This window comes from Scyliorhinus torazame, chromosome 13 (assembly GCF_047496885.1).
Source record: "Scyliorhinus torazame isolate Kashiwa2021f chromosome 13, sScyTor2.1, whole genome shotgun sequence".
NCBI classification, from domain to species: Eukaryota; Metazoa; Chordata; class Chondrichthyes; order Carcharhiniformes; family Scyliorhinidae; genus Scyliorhinus; species Scyliorhinus torazame.
The window spans coordinates 37,244,395-37,264,818 of NC_092719.1; the positions used below are offsets into that span (position 1 = coordinate 37,244,395).

General features: G+C 46.4%; 1 protein-coding gene and 1 long non-coding RNA gene across 23 annotated transcripts in view; one reads left to right on the forward strand and one right to left on the reverse strand.

The window, feature by feature from the left end:
* Positions 1–20,424, reverse strand: part of magi2a (membrane associated guanylate kinase, WW and PDZ domain containing 2a) — a 1,087,579-nt gene that overhangs the window by 752,662 nt on the left and 314,493 nt on the right. For 18 of the 22 annotated variants that reach the window (XM_072471360.1, XM_072471357.1, XM_072471362.1 and 15 more), the window contains one exon: positions 12,262–12,378. In XM_072471360.1, coding sequence (XP_072327461.1) covers positions 12,262–12,378 — 117 coding nt within the window. Of the gene's footprint in view, positions 1–12,261; positions 12,379–12,591; positions 12,643–12,785; positions 12,937–13,017; positions 13,175–13,249; positions 13,378–20,424 lie in introns of those variants that run through there. The other 4 variants (XM_072471365.1, XM_072471364.1, XM_072471363.1 and 1 more) reach the window with 4 other exon arrangements.
* Positions 13,309–20,424, forward strand: part of LOC140387967 (uncharacterized) — a 241,872-nt gene continuing 234,756 nt past the window's right edge. Inside the window, exon 1 of the long non-coding RNA XR_011934038.1 lies at positions 13,309–13,467. This is a non-coding gene — a long non-coding RNA (uncharacterized lncRNA). The remainder of the gene's footprint in view (positions 13,468–20,424) is intronic.

The window sequence follows — 20,424 nt, forward strand, 5'->3', positions numbered from 1 at the left end:
GGGCAGAGTGCAGTCGGTTAAGATGATGGTCCTCCCGAGGTTTCTTTTTGTGTTTCAATGTCTCCCCATCTTGATCACTAAGGCCTTTTTTAGGAAAATAGATAGGAGCATTATGAGTTTTGTGTGGGCAGGGAAGGCCCCGAGGGTAAGGAGGGGGTTCCTGCAGTGTAGCAGGGACAGAGGGGGACTGGCGTTGCCGAATTTGGGCGACTATTATTGGGTCGCCAATGTGGCGATGATCCGCAAGTGGATGATGGAGGGAGAGGTGGCGGCGTGGAAGAGGCTGGAGATGGCGTCCTGTAAAGGAACGAGCTTAAAGGCGCTGGTGACGGCGCCGCTACCGCTCTCCCCGAAAAGGTTTACCACGAACCCAGTGGTGGCGGCAACATTAAGTATCTGGGGGCAATGGAGGCGACAGAAGGGTGTGTTGGGAGCCTCGGTGTGGTCCCCGATCAGGAACAACCATAGGTTTGTCCCAGGAAGGATGGACGGAGGGTTCCAGAGCTGGCACCGGGCAGGAATTAGAAGAGTGGGAGACTTGTTTATAGATGGGACGTTTGCGAGCTTGGGAGCGCTGGAGGAAAAGTATGAGCTGCCCCCGGGGAATATCTTTAGATATATGCAGGTGAGGGCGTTCACGAGGCAACAGGTGAGGGAATTTCCGCTGCTCCCGACACAGGGGATCCAGGATAGAGTGCTTTCGGGGGTATGGGTCAGGGAAGGCAAAGTGTCCGAAATATATCAGGAGATGAGAGAAGAGGGGGAGAAGCTGGTAGAGGAGCTGAAAGGAAAATGGGAAGAAGAGCTCGGGGAGGAGGGTCTGTGGGCTGATGCCCTAAGTAGGGTAAATTCCTCTTCCTCGTGTGCCAGGCTTAGCCTGATCCAATTTAAGGTGCTACATAGAGCACACATAACGGGAGCGAGGTTGAGCAGGTTCTTCGGAGTGGAGGATAGGTGCGGAAGGTGCAGGGGAAGCCCGGCGAACCACACACATATGTTTTGGTCGTGTCCGGCACTGGAGGAGTATTGGAGGGGAGTGGCAAGAGTGATCTCGAAGGTGGTGAAGGTCCGGGTCAAGCCAGGCTGGGGGTTAGCTATATTTGGGGTAGCGGATGAGCCGGGAGTGCAGGAGGCGAAAGAGGCCGATATTCTGGTCTTTGCGTCCCTGGTAGCCTGGCGAAGGATCTTATTCATGTGGAAGGAAGCGAAGCCCCCTAGCGTGGAGACCTGGACAAACGATATGGCAGGGTTCATAAAACTGGAACGGATAAAATTTGCGTTGAGAGGGTCGGTTCAGGGGTTCTCCAGGCGGTGGCAACCATTCCTTGACTATCTCGCGGAACATTAAAAGGAAAATAGATCGTCAGCAGCAGCACAGAAGGGGGGGGGGGGGGGTAACCTGTGTTGTTCTGGTTGGGGGGGGGGGGGGGAGCACTACATATAAATATTTTTTCTTTTTGTTACCAGTTATATCACTATGTTAGTTAAATTATGTTAGTTAGTAGTTATTGTGTTATCCGTTTTCTATTCATTTGTAAGGTGGAAAAATTGTGTTTGAAAACTTTAATAAAATATATATATATTTTTTAAAAAGAATCTCCGCTGCACTTTAATACTTCTGCGGGATTCCATCTGCGCCAGAGGCCTTGTTGTTTTTCAGCTGTGTGATGGCTTTTTCGACCTCACGATAAATTGGGGTTGCATGGAGTTGGTGTCGTGTAGCGTGTTACGGGATAGTGTTGAAGGCTGTGCCTTGGTTGAGGAGGTCCTCAAAGTACTCTCTCCAGCAGGCGATGACTGCCTCTTCATTTTCGATGAGTGCCCCTCCATTTTTGGCTGTCAGTGAAATGGATCATGGGTACTCAGACCGTAGATGGTTTTGATTGTGCTGAAGAAGCCGCACGCATAGTGGTTTTTGGAGAGTTGCTGAGTCTCCTGCACTCTTTCCACCCACCATCTGTTCTTTAAGTCACGGGGTCTAGAGCCTTCAGTTGCCTGTAAGCTTGTTTCCTCTCACTCTCACATATTAACTAATCTAGGTGCAACCACTGCCCAACATAACACAATTAAATGAATATGTGACTAATACACTCATTTCCTGATTAACTGACTAAAGCTTTTTGTGACTGGTATAATTCCTTCAGACTGACCATTATCAGTACCTTCAACTTCCAAATTCACTGTGTCATGTGTTGCTTCAGAAACACTGTTATTCTGCTTTGGGCAGTTCATTGCATAATGATATTTTGAGTCGCATCTGAAGCACGTGTTAAATGTTCCCCAGACATTCCTGGAATTCATTTCTCCATTATTGCTACTCCAACCCTGTCATCTGCCAGATCTTCTAAAAAGCCTTCATCCTCATCCCTTCTGCCTGTACCTCTTTTGCTGTACTGAGACTTTTGCCCCATAACTGACATATCAAAATGCCACAAGCATTGAGGTCTCCATCCTTTGTCACACGGCAGAATGTCCCATTTGTGCTTTCAAGGCTGCTGGAAATGACTGCCTCCTCAGGATTTTTTAAAGCAGAATATATTTGATCCAAAGGATATGTCTTCCAAAAAAGCACACACCAATTAAGACTAGGAGCCTTTGCATACATGACACCTTAGCACAATCCAGCAATTTAAATGTGAACACTGAATAAGGAATTTCCAGGTTGAACTGCTGCATTCTTTTAAACAGTCTGTTAAAGTCCATTGATATTGTTCTCTATAGCATGACTGTCCATATTTGAAAATCTATAAAAGGTCTGACCATGCCTCATAGATCATCTTTCTTGTAAATTTTGTCCATGAGGCCCAATATAAGATCCAAACCATCATCAGTATTCAACTGATGTGCATCTGGTTCACAAATTACTTTGATCCGATTTCTGTTAGGAAATGACATTGCCAAGGCCATTCCTTGAATTTTCATCAGTAAAGACGGAACCGGTATCCACATATCTGCTTCATTTTTCCACTGGCTATAAGGTTAAGATTCAGATAACATCAATGGATAAACATGCCCTGACAATTTACAGTCCCCGTTAGCCATTCTTCAATAATGCAACTCAGATTTCAATCTTCTGTCACCTGTCGGCAACCATTCTCTGCTAACATGTTAATACACTCTGAAGCCAGATTTTGGGGAAGGAAGACACCAGATGCCAATCTGTTACTTAATACTAGATTTATTTACAGAAAATAATGTCACATATGTCTGCCTAACCAACACCTAGGGCGGGATTCTCCACTCCCGCGCCGAAGTGGCCGCGCCGTCGTGAACGCTGTCGAGGTTCACGACGGCGCGAAACGGCCCCGATCCCAACCGATTCAGGCCCTGACAATGGGCTAGGATCGGGGCCGCGTCATCTACACGTGCCAGACCTTGTCGCCCGCGTAAAGGCGGCGCTGCATAGATGACGCGGCTGGCGCCGCATAACTGGCGTCATCCGCGCATACGCGGGTTGACCGGCGCCAACCCGCGCATGCATGGTTGCTGTCCTCTCTAAGTCCGCCCCACAAGAAGATGTCAGACAGATCTTGCGGGGCCGCGGAAGGAAGGAGGTCCTCCTTCAGAGAGGACGGCCCTACGATCGGTGGGCACCGATCGCGGGCCATGCCATATTGGAGGTACCCTCCGGTGCAGGATCCCCCCTACCCCCCCGCAGGCCCCCCCCCCCCCCTCCCCCCCAGCGTTCACGACGGCAGCGACCAGGTGTGGACGGCGCCGGGGGGACCCGCCGTTTTGGCCTGGCCGCTCGGCCCATCCGGGCCTGAGAATAGCGGGGGGTGCCGGAGAATCGCCATTTTGGGTGTCTCCGGCGATTCTCCGGGCTGCGGAACTCGACGGGGCCGTTCCCGCCGCTTGGGAGAATCGCGGGAGGGTGTCGGACCAGCGTCCCGGGAAATCTTGGCGGCCCAGGCGATTCTCCCAACCGGCGCAGGAGTGGAGAATCTCGCCCCTAGTGTCCCAGAGGTCTCTCTTTATATGTATTCAAATGCTTAATCAATGACTTTCACCTGCATATCCTTAACTTTAGTAACACAATTAACATATTATTAACTGCAAGGACTGGTGGTACATGTATTTTCACCTTTAGGGTTGCAATTTGAATCTAGTTTAGCATTGAAGGTTGAAAACATCCTGCCTCTGCTGTTCACAAGAACCATAATCAATATGAGTTTAGAGCAATCTTGATATAGTTCTTAGTAAGCTGGAGGCCACAACTTATGACTTCCCACAATTCAGCACTAAATTGCAGTCTTACTCAAATAAGCCGCAAGAATGCCTGGAGTTAGACATCGTCACATCACACTGACCTAGTCGGTGGAGCTCGTCCATCGCTGGAAATAAGGTTAAAGTTAACTGTTAGAACATAGCAGGGTAATGCTGTAGAAAGTCCGCCTGCAGATAACTCCAATGTCATCATCAAGCAATGAGGCTTTCAGATGAGAAAAATATCTGATGTTGCAGCATCAGTACACCAACTATGTAGGGCACAAAGAATGCAGGATCATTCTTAAAATATATTTATTCACAAATTTCTCATTTTTTAAATGAAATGTAATTAACAATGAGCAAAACTAAGCCATTGGTTTATTGTAATATCCAAAATTGATGATGAAATTAATGTCTTTTTTCAATACAGTAAACCACAAAAGTGACCAAAAGATTAAAAATAAATTTTTGAAAGAAAAATTGAATATCTTAGATGAAAGATCTTCCAGGGAAAATAATCCAAATATTGCATCATTTGAATGTGATCTTAAAAGAGATATATCTTTATATGCATCTTTATTTGTAATGCAATTTAGAAGCAGCTTTCAGACAGTAATATATGGTGATGTCAGAGGTCATTTTGGTATATTTAAGGTTACTGATGAACAAAAAGGATTCTCTGTACCCCTGCTCATGCAGCCATTTCCTTCCTCGCAGATTGTTTGTCTCAGAGTCTTTCTTCTGTCTGTGTGGTAGTCACCACTGATGTATTATATTGTATATGTATGGGTCTTCCAGTAAGGCCCCTGTACTACAGGTACGGGGGTAGATCCCTGCCTGCTGGCTCCGCCCAGGAGGCAGAGTATAAATGTGTGTGCTCTGCGAACAGCAGCCATTTCGTCAGCTGCTGTAGGAGGCCACATATCTCTGTGTAATAAAGCCTCGATTACATTCTACTCTCGTCTCGTCTCGTCGTAATTGATAGCGCATCAATTTATTACACAGAGATTTTTCAGAGATGGACCTCCGCACCAAGCCGGATCGCCTGCAGCTGCATCCTCAAGCAGACAACACCAAAAAAGACATTGAACATTGTCTAGCCTGTTTTGAAGCTTACATCAAGTCTGCGCCAGACCCAATCCCAGAAGCACAGAAGCTCCAGATTCTGTACACGCGGCTGAGCTCCAACGTTTTTCCCCTCGTCCAGGACGCGCTGACCTACGTAGAAGCCATGGCGCTGAAGGAAAATTACGCTCAGCGGGCCAAAATAATCTACGCCAGGCATCTCCTATCCACGCGGCGCCAACTTCCCGGTGAGTCTGTGGAAGATTTCTGGCGTGCCCTGCTCGCCCTCGTGAGAGACTGTGACTGCCAGGCCACTGAACACTCGAGCCCGCTGATGAAAGACGCGTTCGTTATGGGCATAGGGTCTGACTACATTCGCCAGCGCCTCTTAGAAAGGGCCATGCTTGACCTCGCGGCGACCAAAAAACTAGCGCTCTTGCTTATGGTCACATCACGCAACGTTCAGGCCTATGCCCCCAACCGCGTGGCCCAACCCCCCCGTGCATCGTGGACCCCGCCGACAGCCACCCCATCATGGACCCCATCAGCGGCAGCCCCCAGTCAACCCCACGCGTGAGCCGCGCAGCAGCCAACCAATCCCGGGGGAACCAAATGCTACTTCTGTGGACTGGCAAAACACCCCTGGCAGCGCTGCCCGGCGTAGAGCGCCCTCTGCAAGGCCTGTGGCAAGAAGGGACATTTCGCTGCAGTGTGCCAGGCCCGCTCAATCGCCGCTATTGTCCCTGCACCACCCACGTGTGGCCAGTGGGCACCACCATCTGCCCCTCCTTGGACCACGTGCAGCCCGTGGGCGCCGCCATCTTGCTCTACTCACAACACGTGTGGCCCGAGGGCGCCGCCATCTTGCCTGTCACTGAACCAATGGGTGCCGCCACCTTGCCTCCGCCAGGACGTGTGCGGCCCATGGGCGCCACCATCTTCCCGCCTCAGGACCACTGCCCATCGGGCACCTCATCAGGCCACTCATCGCCTGTAACCGCCAACGACCAGCCGCGTCTCTCCTCGGTCACGATTGACCAGTCTCGACCGCACAACCTCGCGACCGCTTCGCCAAAGGTGAAGGTCGACGGGCATGAGGTCTCCTGCCTTCTGGACTCCGGGAGCACTGAGAGCTTCATCCATCCCGATACGGTAAGGCGCTGCTCCCTCGCGGTACACCCCGCTAACCAGAGAATCTCCCTGGCCTCCGGATCCCACTCCATGGCGATCCGGGGGTACTGCATCGCCGCCCTCACCGTCCAGGGCGTGGAGTTCAGCGGCTTTCACCTCTACATCCTCCCCAACCTCTGCGCTGCCTTGCTACTCGGCCTGGACTTCCAGTGCAACCTCCAGAGCCTAACCCTGAAATTTGGCGGGCCCCTACCACCCCTTACCGTTTGCCGTCTCGTGACCCTTAAGGTCGACCCGTCTTCCCTTTTTGAAAACCTAACCCCGGATTGCAAATCAGTCGCCACCAGGAGCAGACGGTACAGCGCCCAGGACAGGACCTTCATCAGGTCTGAGGTCCAGTGGCTGCTGCGGGGAGGTATAATCGAGGCCAGCAACATCCCCTGGAGAGCCCAAGTGGTAGTGGTGAAAACCGGGGAGAAAAACAGGATGGTCGTCGACTACAGTCAGACCATCGACCGGTACACGCAGCTCGACACGTACCCTCTCCCACGCATATCTGATATGGTCAATCAGATTGCACAATACCGGGTCTTCTCGACAGTGGACCTGAAATCTGCCTACCACCAGCTCCCCATCCATAAGGCGAACCGCCCATACAGTGCGTTCGAAGCAGACGGCCGCCTTTATCACTTTCTTAGGGTTCCCTTTGGCGTCACCAACGGGGTCTCGGTCTTCCAACAGGAGATGGACCGAATGGTTGACCGGTAGGGACTGCGGGCCACCTTCCCGCACCTGGACAACATCACCATCTGCGGCCACGACCAGCAGGACCACGACGCTAACCTTTTCAAATTTCTCCACACCGCCACTCTCCTCAACCTCACGTATAGCAAGGAGAAGTGCGTATTCAGCACGAACCGATTAGCCATCCTCGGCTATGTGGTCCAGAACAGAGTTCTGGTGCCCAACGCCGATCGCATGCGCCCCCTCGTGGAACTCCCCATCCCCCACTGCCCCAAGGCCCTCAAATGTTGCCTGGGGTTCTTTTCGTATTATGCCCTGTGGGTCCAAACTATGCGGACAAGGCACGCCCACTCATTCAATCCACCGTTTTCCCACTGACGGCCGAGGCTCACCAGGCCTTCGACCGTATCAAGGCCGATATCGCCAAGGCCGCGATGCAGGTGGTCGACGAGACGCTCCCCTTCCAAGTCGAGAGCGATGCATCAGACGTCGCTCTGGCGGCCAGCCTCAACCAGGCGGGCAGGCCCGTGGCATTCTTTTTCCGAACCTTCCATGCATCTGAAATCCGGCACTCCTCCGTCGAAAAGGAGTCCCAAGCCATCGTTGAAGCTGTGCGGCATTGGAGGCATTACCTGGCCGGCAGGAGATTCACTCTCCTCACTGACCAATGGTTGGTTGACTTCATGTTTAATAACACACAGCGGGGCAAGATCAAAGACGATAAAATCTTGGAGGTGGAGGATTGAGCTCTCCACCTACAACTACGAAATGTTGTATCACCCCGGTATGCTCAACGAGCCCCCCGATGCCCTATCCCGAGGTACATGTGCCAGCGCACAAGTGAACGGACTCCGGTCCCTGCACGACAATCTCTGTCACCCAGGAGTCACCCGTTTTTACCACTTTATTAAGGCCCGCAATCTGCCCTACTCTATCGAGGAAGTCAGGGCTATCACCAGAGACTGCCAGGTCTGCGCGGAGTGTAAACCGCACTTCTACCAAACCGTGCGTGCCTGGTGAAGGCCTCCCGCCCCTTTGAACGCCTCAGCGTGGACTTCAAAGGGCCCCTCTCTTCCACCGACCGCAACACGTACTTCCTCATTGTGGTCGACGAATATTCCCGATTCCCATTTGCCATCCCATGCCCTGATATGACATCTGCCACCATCATCAAGCCCTCAACACGATCTTCGCTCTGGTCGGTTTCCACGCCTACGTCCACAGCGACCGGGGATCCTCATTTATGAGCGATGAGCTGCACCAGTTCCTGCTCAACAGAGGCATTGCCTCGAGCAGGACGACCAGCTACAACCCACGGGGAAACAGGCAGGTGGAGCGGGAGAATGGGACGGTCTGGAGGGCCGTCCAGCTGGCCCTACGGTCCATACATCTCCCGGCCTCCCGCTGGCAGGAGGTCCTCCCCAATGCACTCCACTCCATTCGGTTGCTCTTGTGCACCGCGACTAACGAAACCCCCCATGAACGTCTCTTTGCCTTCCCCAGGAAGTCCACCTCCGGGGTTTCGCTCCCAAAGTGGCTGGCAGCACAAGGACCCGTTCTCCTCTGTAGACACGTGTGGTTGAGAGGGTACAGCTACTCCACGCCAACCCGCAGTACGCTTACGTAGCGTACCCCGATGGCCGCCAAGACACAATCTCCCTCAAGGACCTGGCACCAGCTGGTTCCACTCCCCCCCCCCCCCCCCCACCCCCTGCCCCGGCGCCACCCTCCCCTTCCTGGTGCACCCCACCACAGCCCCCGCTCCAGGACAATCCGTCCTCCCCTTGGACCCACCCGGGGATGAAGAGGATGTCGACACGCTCCCGGAGTCACCGAAGACCAAGCTGACGCCCGAGTTGCCACCAGCAGTGCGGCGCTCTCGAGAACAGATCAAGGCACCGGACCGCCTAAATTTGTAATATTCTCTGCGATTTGTAAAAGCACCTTGTCTGTATATAGTTCTCCACCACCCCCGCTGGACTCATTTTTAACAGGGGGTGAATGTGGTAGTCACCACTGTTGTATTATACTGTATATATATATATATATATATATACACACGGGTTTTACGGTCAGGTCCCTGTACTACAGGTACGGGGGTAGATCCCTGCCTGCTGGCACCGCCCAGTAGGTGGAGTATAAATATGTGCGCTCTCCAAACAGCAGCCATTTCATCAGTTGCTGTAGGAGGCCACACATCTCTGTGTAATAAAGCCTCGATTACATTCTACTCTCGTCTCGTCGTAATTGATAGCGCATCAGTCTGGAAAAACAGCATATAGCCCATCTCACTTGCTAACAGCAATTAGATTTAGTCCATGTATGATCATAGTCATGTCTCTCTGTTAGAGAAAAAAAAAGTTATATAGCTTGAGGGGCACCATTCCATATCAAGCATGGGGCAAGGCAAGGAGGCAGGCCTCCATGAACTGTCACAGCCGGTACAAGGATTTGAACCCATGTTGTTGCCGTCATTCTGCATCACACTCTAACCATCTATCCAACTGAGCTAATCTTAATGATCCACCAATAGCAACCTCAGTCAGACAATGCTACTTCTTACACGTCGATTTGATTTGATTTCTTGTCACATGTATTAGTATACAGTGAAAAGTATTGTTTCTTACATGCTGTACAAACAATGCATACCATACATAGGGAAGGAAAGAGAGATTGCAGAATATAATGTTACAGTTATAGCAAGGTGTAGAGGAAGTAATTGAATTAGAACATAGAGAGTTTAAAAGAGTTAGAATGAAGTTTTAGAAGCATAGAACGAGAGTAAAAGATAGGATTGGAGGATATGCTGGGCACAGCTTGCCAGAAGTCGCCTCGCTCCAGCACCATCTTGGAATCTAGCCTTCAAGTCATAAGTTACCTTACTTCTGCAAAGCATGCCACATTTAAGAACTCACCTGTTTCAGTTACGCAAGATGACTTTGACATTCTGGAGTTTCAGGTTCATGATCTGCTGATGCTCAACAAATTGAGCTATCTTATACAGGAATATTCAAAACATTGATCTTTCATTCTTACTTATTATATCCTCAAGGCGTATGCTGGAGTATTTTCTTTTTCTGGAATTCATATTTTTAGCAACGAGTACTTATCAAGGGAGGATGTTATTGCAAAGAATTAAATATTTTTCCACTTTGTTTATTACATCAACAACATGTCCGTCCACATGAAGTACAGAGTGGCTAGATGCAAATCCTGACTTTATATGGGCCATTTAAGCCCATGTAACATGAACTTACACAAGATTGTAAGCATGGACACATTTTGTGTTGGCCCTTGCACATAAAGGGATCTCAGCAAAGATGGCCCAAACTCACTTCAAGTAAGAACTTTACAACTGGCACGGAGAAAATACTTCATTTTAACAAGCTGGTTAAATTTCAAACCCTGGTTCCAAAGTGAAAAGAAACAGTTAATCTACTGTAGTATCTGATCACTAATGCACTAAATTCTGATATAAGAGTTTCTGCTGATCAAAATATTTGTATGTTGTGCACGGATTAATGTTGTTATTTGTTTTAAACTATAAAATATTTTGTGAATATTATGCAGTGTAAAACATGGTGTTTTTCAAAATGCAATTGTGATTTTGTTTTCAGAGGGAAAAAGTCTTTCAGTGAAAATTTAAATTTTTTATAGCTTAATTTTACTTCTTACGCTTTAATACTTCAACAAGAAGTAATCACATCACAGGGTGTTAAAATTACACAACACCATTACTCACCCTAAAAAAACTCAAATACACTTAAAAACATGTAGAAATTGCTACTCATTCTTAAAATATCACAGAGTTCAAGGGGACTAAAATGTATAGTTCATTCCATTTTCCTGTATTTATTTTAGGTTGATGTATTTTCCTGACTGCAAGAGCAGGTGTTATGCTAGTGCTGTTCAAAAACCAGCCACTGGAGAAGCATAAATATGGCATGGGTTGACTCACTCTCTATTTTCCCTTCCTTGAGGGTATAACTCCCATCCATTCTGCACTTCTTCCAAGTGTGTCCATGAACAAAGGATGGATATTCACAACATATAGAATTGTGCACAAGAATTCATTCTTCAGGCTGATAAAAATGAATTTAAGTAATGAATACTTTTATAATGCAGTGCTTATTTTCCAATATCCTTTAGTTACCTAAAAACCTGTCCAAATATTCAGACCTAAAATGATTTCTCAAGAAATATGCTTAAGTAACTTCAATAAAATGGGTTCTAATATTTTACATTACTTGGAATGTGCTGCTGACTCAAACCTTTACAAAAATAAGTGTAACGGTATGCAACAACATTTTCCATTTTTTATATCACAAACAATTCAACTTTATTTTGATAACATGAAAGTTTAGGTCACCTTCAACAAATTGTCAAATTAAAAGGAAAATAGCTGAGCCTTATGATCACAACTTTAAGATATTTTATCTTAACAGCATAACAGTATCTGCATGCTGACTCACAAAATATTCCCATTTTCCATCATTTGTTAGTATTTTTCACATCATATTCGTTTGTTTGGAATTTATGGTTTCTTATTCAATTCTGAACGAATTACAAAACCTTTATTATAATTGAAATGCTATTTTCATTGAACAAATAACTGCCCTGTGTTTACTCTTCATCAATAATCTTTCAAATAATTGCATACCTGATTCCTAATGCTTTGTCATATGAAAACATTTTATTGCTCTTTTACCTTTAAACATTCATTTTAAAAGCACAATATACGTTGACAATTAACTACCCTGTGTAAGCAAGATAGACCCACTAATATTACCATTTTGGAAAATAAATAACTTCCAGAAGATGAAGGTCCTTTTCTATTGTACTGTTCCCCTAACCATTTATCGTGATATTCCACAAACTCAAGATTTTACAGTAATAAAATGCAGAATATATCGAAGGGCATCGAATGCAATCAACTTAAGCACCTGATGCACACAGACTACTCTTTTCAAAGGCTCAATTCAACATAATTGATTTTACGTTATCAATTATTTTTTAAAACGAAGTAATTTTCAACGACAGGAGAGATACACTGCCGTTTACTAATTTCTACTCCATTCCTGTCTAAATTCCAGTCAGAACATGAATACTTACAAGGTACTGTCCGGAGGTAGAGGTTATCGCGGATAATCTGCTGAAGCTCGTGGTCAACCGAACCTTTTTGGAACCGTAAATTGAGGTAGTGACGAAGGTCCTTGTCAACAGTGCCCCCTGCAAAACAGAATAAGAGTTACATTTACTCCTGGAAACACAGCACAGCCGAATGCTGGGCGCTGGGAGGCGGGTTTGATCAAATCCCACCCAGGTCCTTAGCGCTATCTTCCTTGCCTTTATCTCGTCAGCAAATAAGTAATTCACACAAACAATACAAGGCTCAATAACTAACGAAAGCCCGGTGTTTTTGCTGGGTTAATTTGAACCCACCATAGGCAGCAGTCTTATCTCACTCGTGTCCAGCTCTGCGAGAACTACATCTACATGGTATAAAATGGAAATGAATTCGTTTTACTCTTTGTTGTATTTCACGCCCTCCGATCTGCTGTGATTTCAGAAAATCTGCTTCCAGTTTCCTGAGAAATTCCTATATTTGTATGCCCCCGGGGCGAAGCAGTTCGAACCTGCTGTTGGTGGTCGGTCAGCTCCACACCCGCCCAGCCCATCGGCCAGAAGCGCCCGTTGCTGCAGGTTTGATGGACACGAGGAAAGTCTATAGGACCCCACTCCTCAAGCTCAGCTCCTGCCGCTGCCTCACCAGGATACCGCTGCTCCACCCGCACTCATTCTTATTGCTTTTTCTCCTGGAAGCCCTTCGCAGGAGCGTCAAACAACGCTACCCCCTCCCCCTCTTACCCTGTCTGTCGCTAATGTCAGTGTCCGTGCAGGCACCAGAGACACACACAGGCAGAGCCGGAGGGAGCAGCTCACAGGAACTCGCCCATTCCTATTGGCTGTGAAGCTGAAGGGTTTCCTCCAAGACGTGAAACCCGCCGACTGATGCAGATGCCTTCTGACAGCCTGTGAAAATTCCGTCCGAACAACAACAGATGCACTATGAAGACTGACATAAGCTCGAATCACTCACGTTTTGGAAGAATGCCATGACATACGGGAACGGGGCAATCTATGATGTACTTGTGCAGAGACGATTCTTAACGACAACTCATGAAATGTGCGGGACCAAACCAGGCAGTGCTAACATGCACAACAAAGGGGGTGGTAAATCCGGATTTTAACCGAACGCGTCCTCCGAGATTCAGACGAATTCGGGAGAACTTTCGACATAATTCTTCGTTGACTTGGGTGAGGTTAAAAATTCTTACTTTTACTGAGTTTTAAAGATGAGAAATTATGAAAACATACAATGTGCTATATGGTTAGCTCTTTTGTTTCATATATTGCCACTTATAGAAATATATAGCATCAAAATAAACTAGAATTTTTATGAATTCATATACATTACGTACAGTTACCGTCTTATGATATCTGACACCATAATACGTATACTCAAACAGGCTTTTTAATTAAACTTCTCTGTCATGAAAACTGGAGACATTTACGCTTTTTCACCCGGCTGCAGGCAGTTGATTTTATAAAATGAATTTCTGACATTATAGATGATTTGAATGACTGATAAAAGTCCAGTTCAAACAACAAAAAGTAAAGAACTTGCATTTTATATACTGCCCTGCAAGACCTCAAGAGGTCCCAAAACATTTTGCAATCAATGAAGCAGTACTTTTGAAGCAATAGTTGTAATATAGGAAGGAACAAGACTGCAATCCTTCCATAAAATACCTCTGCACTCTGCAACCCCCAGGTCCACTCTTTTATTACACCCAACATCTGCTTCATTTCCCATGCAGAAGGTGCAACAAACCTAATCGTTTACTTCCTCCTTTCCCACCAAGGCCACAAACACCCATCACTCAAAAATATATGTTGTGGGTTCATGTATAAGACTAGGTACATAGGAATACATATACAAAGATAGAAAGCTTGAAGATGTGAGCAGCAGAGGTGTTTGGGCTAAATTGTGCTCCCAGGCCAAACAAGTGATGGCATCCTGTTATCCCTGAAGGAATATTACAACACCCCCTTACTTTTCAAGGATACTTCAACCCCTTTTGAAGAAGTGTAACTATTTACAATAAATGTTCATGTTTAGTTACCATTTTGTAAGGGTATAGAACTGGTATTTTATAAATCTAGATTAAGAAAGATTAACTGGGGAAAAGCAAACGTCAATTGGATAAGAATGGATCTGGCCCGAATCAATTGGAGTCAAAAAGGTTGGCAGAAAAAAACAGTAGCTGATCAATGAAAGAGATAATTCAATGAAGAAATAGTTCGAGCACAGTCAAGCTTTAAAAAAGAACAAAATGAAGAAAAAAGGGCACGGTGGCACAATGGTTAGCAATGCTGCGTCACAGCACCAGGGACCGGGTACAATTATGACCATGGGTGACTGTGCGGAGTTTGCACTTTCTCTCCTTGCCTGCATGGGTTTCCTCCAGGTGCTCCGGTTTCCACCCACAATCCAAAGATGTGAGAATTGGGTGGATTGCCAAAGTTGTCCCTTATGTGCCGGTGAGGTGGGGTTACAGGAATAGGGTGGGGTGGTGGGCCTAGGTAGGGTGTTATTTCCAAGGGTCGGTGCAAACTTGATGGTCTGAATGGCTTCTTTCTGCACTGTAGGGATTCTATGAATCCAGAGTAAGAATCTATGAATGGCTAAAGCGTAGAGGTAATCTGCTGTACTTTCAGATCTTATAATGGTGATCTTGTCTGTTTGGTGGAGTTGTCAATCTTGGATGTTGTTCTTGGTTGTATTTGAGATCTAGTCCTCTATATAATAGTGCTGCACAGTGGATGAGGAGCTGGAATAGATCTGATATGTCCTTGGTTACACTTCACTGTTGCTACTTTGTGTGTAATGATTTCATATGATCTTGGTTCTGAACAAATCCTTGTTGCGTCATCTGGTTGCCAGTACCTTCTGTGGGATACCAGATGCGGCTTGTTGTCCCAACTGTAAACTTGTCAATTCCATAGCTGCATTTTTTTGTGCGGATTGCTGTTTGCAGTTGTACAAGTTGCTCTCTAGTTTCTGAGAGAGTAGAATGGGTAACAGTAGGTAAATTGGCAAACACTGGTCTGTAAGCATGAGCTCTGCTGGTGATGGAATTGTTGCACTTAAAAGTATCGCTCTCAGATTTAACATTACAGTGTGTAATCTTGCTTGGTTTGTCTACATTTGAGAATTGGGGATTTCATTGTGCAAATAATTTGTTCAGCTTAGCTATTAGATATGGGGTAATGAGGAGAAGAAGTGTGTCATTGATATTCCATTTCTCACAAATATCCTGAAATGACTGACCAATAAGTTGCGGACCATTATCTGTCATGATCTCTCTGGGTAAGACAGTTACATTTTTAAAAAGCACTTAAGAGTTTGTGCAACCATTGTACTTGATGCATTGTGCAATTGTCAAATGATGGAGTACTTATTAATGTAGATGATGATGGCAACAAAGTCAGCGCCATGGACATGAAAGAGGTTGGATGCATTTTTAGATCAAGGATGGGTAGGAACATCCTGTGGAATCAGTGATTGTTAGTTCTGACCTGACATGCCTTGCACTTGGCAACAACCTTAATCACATTATTCATACCCAACCAATACATTGTCTCTCTTGCAAGTCATCCATGTGTGAGAGATGAAGCTGTTGAAGCATATCAGGTGGTAAAGAGTCCAGTATGATGATCTACCTGCCTCTAAAAATGACTTCCCAGGAAAAGCTGAGCTCATCCTGGTAAGTCCAAAATGATCTTACTTGTCTGCAGACATGCTGAATTGATTCAGGCTATCTTTCAATTATGTTTTTCCATACATTTTGTAGCATAGAATCTTTAGCTGTTTCTTCTTGCAGCTGCTGGCAATTATGTTGTGCAAAATGTACTAGATCAATTGACGGACTTGCATTCCCCTGCAAGCGTACTGTTGCAGCTCCCTTAACTGCCAATTTTGTCAAAATATTCTGGATATTTCAATGTTATATCATTAACTGAGGTGATAGGAGTAGTTTCTGACGTTGATTTTGCCCTATTAAGACTGGCTGATTCTATGGATTGTCTGTCACTAATGCGAGGTCACTGCATGCCAATAGACCTGCAATCCTTTGGACTGCACAATGTAGAATATCTGAGACACCCAGGAAGATTAATTGTACTTGCATTCCAGGACTATGGATCCTGCACATGAAACAAGTGAACCGATGTACCCAAAAAGTTGGGTAATAGTTTTTGTCATGGCCTTCCATGCCTGTGGATACATGACTTTTAGGATTCGTAGAGGTAGAATGTTGACACTTGCTCCTGTGTCAATATTGATTTAATAATGAGTAGCTTCCAACTTTTTTTCGGGCAGATAATTTGAATCTTGGAAAACACTTCAGATGATGTGATAGTATCTATGTTTTCCATAGACTCTTAGCCTCACGGTGCATATCATCATCATTTTCTGGTTTGTCAAGCACCTCGTGTATATGCTTCTTATGGGATATCAGATGGTCGTTCTTATTGCATCCATTGTGAATGGTCTGTGGATCAGTGCATGACTCTTTGTAACGGCATCAGCCTTTGCTCTACTGCATTGCAGTTGCCAATGGCCCTTTCTGCCACACACCTTGCAGAACTGACAGAGAACTGGGAATTTTATTGGTCTACGCAAAAGGTCACACCTTCCACATGGCAAGCTAAGTTTAGATGTTCTAGTGAATGCATCCACAATTGGGGTTGTACTTAGGACTTGTAAGCCTCAGAGACCTGCGAGTAATGCTTCGTACTTACATCCATCCTGGAGTAGCTCTGCAACGCTGTATATTTTGGGTTTGCCTAGCAGATCTTCCTGGAATTTTCTTTACTCATTCATGGAGTGTGGGTATCTCTGGTTAGGACAACCTTCATTTCCCAACCCTAATTGCCTTTGAGAAGGTGGTGTGAGTTGCCTTCTGGAACCGCTGCAGTCCATGTGGTATAGGTTTACCCACAGTGCTGTTAGGGAGGGAGTTCCATGATTTTGAACCAACAACAGTGATGGAACTGCAATATATTTCCAAGTCAGGATGTTGAGGGCTTGGAGGGGAACCTCCAGGTGCTGATGTTTCATTGTTCTCAGAATGCTTCCCTTGGAGTGGATGTGATCATCAGCTCAACAATTCTGTCTGAGAACTCTGCATTTAAAACATCATAGTATGTACCCATTTCTCTGCATCTGCTGTCCAAGTGGTCTATGAGTCTGTAGGCTGTTGTGGAAAAGCCGTGAACTCTAGTCGATAATACAGATGTTTAACCTGATAGGGAACCGGTCTTCCAATGTAGTTCATATCTTTTTGGGATCCTTTGGCTCTTCTGCTGTTAATGTTGACACATTCAGCCTGTGTAGACCTTCATTCCGAATTGCTAGATACATTTTTATGGCATGCTCGAATGGTTCAGACACACCTGAATCAAGAAACCATGGGCGCAATTCTCCCATCGGAAGTCTAAGTGCCGACGCCGGAGTGAAAACCGGAGTGTTTCACTCCAGCATCGGAGCCCACTCCCAGCCCCCTATTCTCCCGCCCCCGGGGGGCTAGGAGTGGCGTTGTGACATTTACGCGGCCGGTGGAGCGTAAATGACGCCACCCGCGCATGTGCGGTTGTCATCCTCCCCGAGGCCGCCCTGCAAGAAGATGTCGGATGGATCTTGCGGGGCGGCGGAGGAAAGGAGGTCCTCCTTCAGAGAGGCCGGCCTGCCGATCGGTGGGCACCGATCGCGGGCCAGACCCCATATGAACCCCCCCCGGTGCAGGACCCCCCCCCCAGCGTTCCCACGCTGTTCCCGCCGGCAGCGACCGGGTGTGGACGGCGCCAGCGGGAACCCGTTGTATGGGGCAGGCCGCCCGGCCCATCCGGGCCGGAGAGTCGCCGCTCGCCAGTTGCAAACAGCGAGCGGCGATTCTCCCAGCGGCCAGCCGTGATTCTCGCCGCGCCGGTTCGGGGGGGGGGGGGGGGGGGGGGGGGAGAATCGCGTACGGGCGGCGTGGCGGTACATGCGCGGTGCCCCGGCGATTCTCCCACCTGGCGTGGCGGGAGAGAATCCTGCTCCTTCGCTCTGTATGTTATTTAAACATTCTAAAGTCTGATAGATCAGCTGCATCCAAATTCAAACTGGGAAATTTTGTAGATATTTTGACAATATCACTTTGACCTGCCTCCTTGTTCTATTCAATTTATTACTCAGCAACACCCAAAGCCACTTGTTATAAACACAACCTACTCCAGCCCAACTTTCTGATCACTTGTTTGTTTGACTCTCCCTCACTCACTATCGATCGCCCGTACTCTGGTCACTTGCCTTTTGCTGCAATCTCACCACATGAAATCCATCTACTTACCAGCTTTTTACTTAATTACTATCTTGGCGCTGTGTCTTCAAAGCTTTTCTATGCAGTCAACACACTGGATTCCAACATTCTCCGACGCTGTGAACTTGTTGCAATCTGACCAAAACACTGATGGTTGTCTCATGCCATGCACAATCTAAGGCTGTTCGCCATGTCGCACCTGTACTTAATTTTGCGGTCAGGTTGCTTGACTACCGCTGACCACCACGTTGTGTTTTTATAATGATATATGCACCAATCACTTACAAGAGATTGGGTAAACATGTTGTGCGTTCATTATTAAGACTTGGCACATGGAAACATTTCTACAAAGGTAGAAAGCTTGAAGACACAGCTGCAGAATTGTGTGTGCTGTGTTCTACTCACAGGCCAAAGTGAAACTAAAACTGGATCAAATGACACATTTCCCTTCTAGTGGTGGCATGCTGTTATCCCTGAAATACATATTACAACAAGTATATTGCAAATTGAATGTGGTTTAACAATTTAAATTTAACTGAGAACGTTGAAAACTATTACAGAAACTGCCCAATTAGCTGTTTCGTCATTGCCTGAATATGTTATAATTATTGTGAGCAGTAGGCTGAGTGAGCATTTGGAACTTGGTGAGGCTTAAAAAGGTGTATAAAAGTAAACAGTGTCTGCTATGAAAAGAGAGGTCTTAAAAACATTGCAGCACAGATCTAATGTAAATAAATATAATAAACATTTTAAAACTGTAAAAGAAATTGCAATAAGGTAAAAATAAAATGCTGCAGATGCTGGAAATCTGAAATAAAAACATTAGCACAGGGCTAAATCGTTGGCTTTGAAAGCAGACCAAGGCAGGACAGCAGCACGGTTCAATTCCCATACCAGCCTCCCCGAACAGGTGCCGGAATGTGGCGACTAGGGGCTTTTCACAGTAACTTCATTTGAAGCCTACTTGTGACAATAAGCGATTTTCATTTCATTTCATTTTCAAGTGCTTGAAATATTTAACAGATCCGGTAGCATCTGTGGAGAGAAATATAGTTAACATTTTGAGTTGAATATTACTTCCTCAGAAAGTTCTGATCAAGAGTCATATGCAATTCGAAACATTAATTTTGATTCTGTTTCCCGATGCTGCAAGACTTGCTGAGTATTTCCAGCACTTCTTGCTTTTATAAAATAAACTGCAAGCGAGTTAGCAGAAACTGCCCTTCAGTGGTAGTTAACCATCAGTTAGCTGTAAGTGATTACCTGAATAGTTGCTAATGTTAAGTAATGGGTTAAGAGACATTGCAATTAGTTGTCTCATTTATGTTAAGTATCCATTAATTGACACTATGTAAAGGGGCTTCAGGTGGCCTCTGTCAGGTGGTGTGTTGTTAAGAGTTTTGTGCAGAGGCTGTGGAAGTGAAATAAATGGTGTTTGGTGAAAAGGAACAAGAACTTTAGACTCTTCATATCACAGCAATTAAAACTGCTAACCGCTAACCCTACCTATCTCTCTAACCTCCACCAGCCCCTACACCCCTCCCTATCTCTGTAATCTCCTCCAGTCCCTACAACTCTCCCTTATCTCTATAACTACCTCCAGTCCCTACGACCCTCCCTATCTCAGTAACCTCCTCCACATTCCTCCGATTTCTATAACCTCCTCCAGTCCCTGCAACGCGATCTCATGTGCCAGACACAGCCTGATACAACTCAAAGTGGTTCACTGGGCACACGTGACAGTGGCCCGGATGAGCAGGTTTTTTGGGGTGGAGGATAGGTGTGTAGGAGGGCCCGCAAATCATGTTCACATGCTTTGGGCATGTCCAAAGTTCAGGGGATTCTGGCA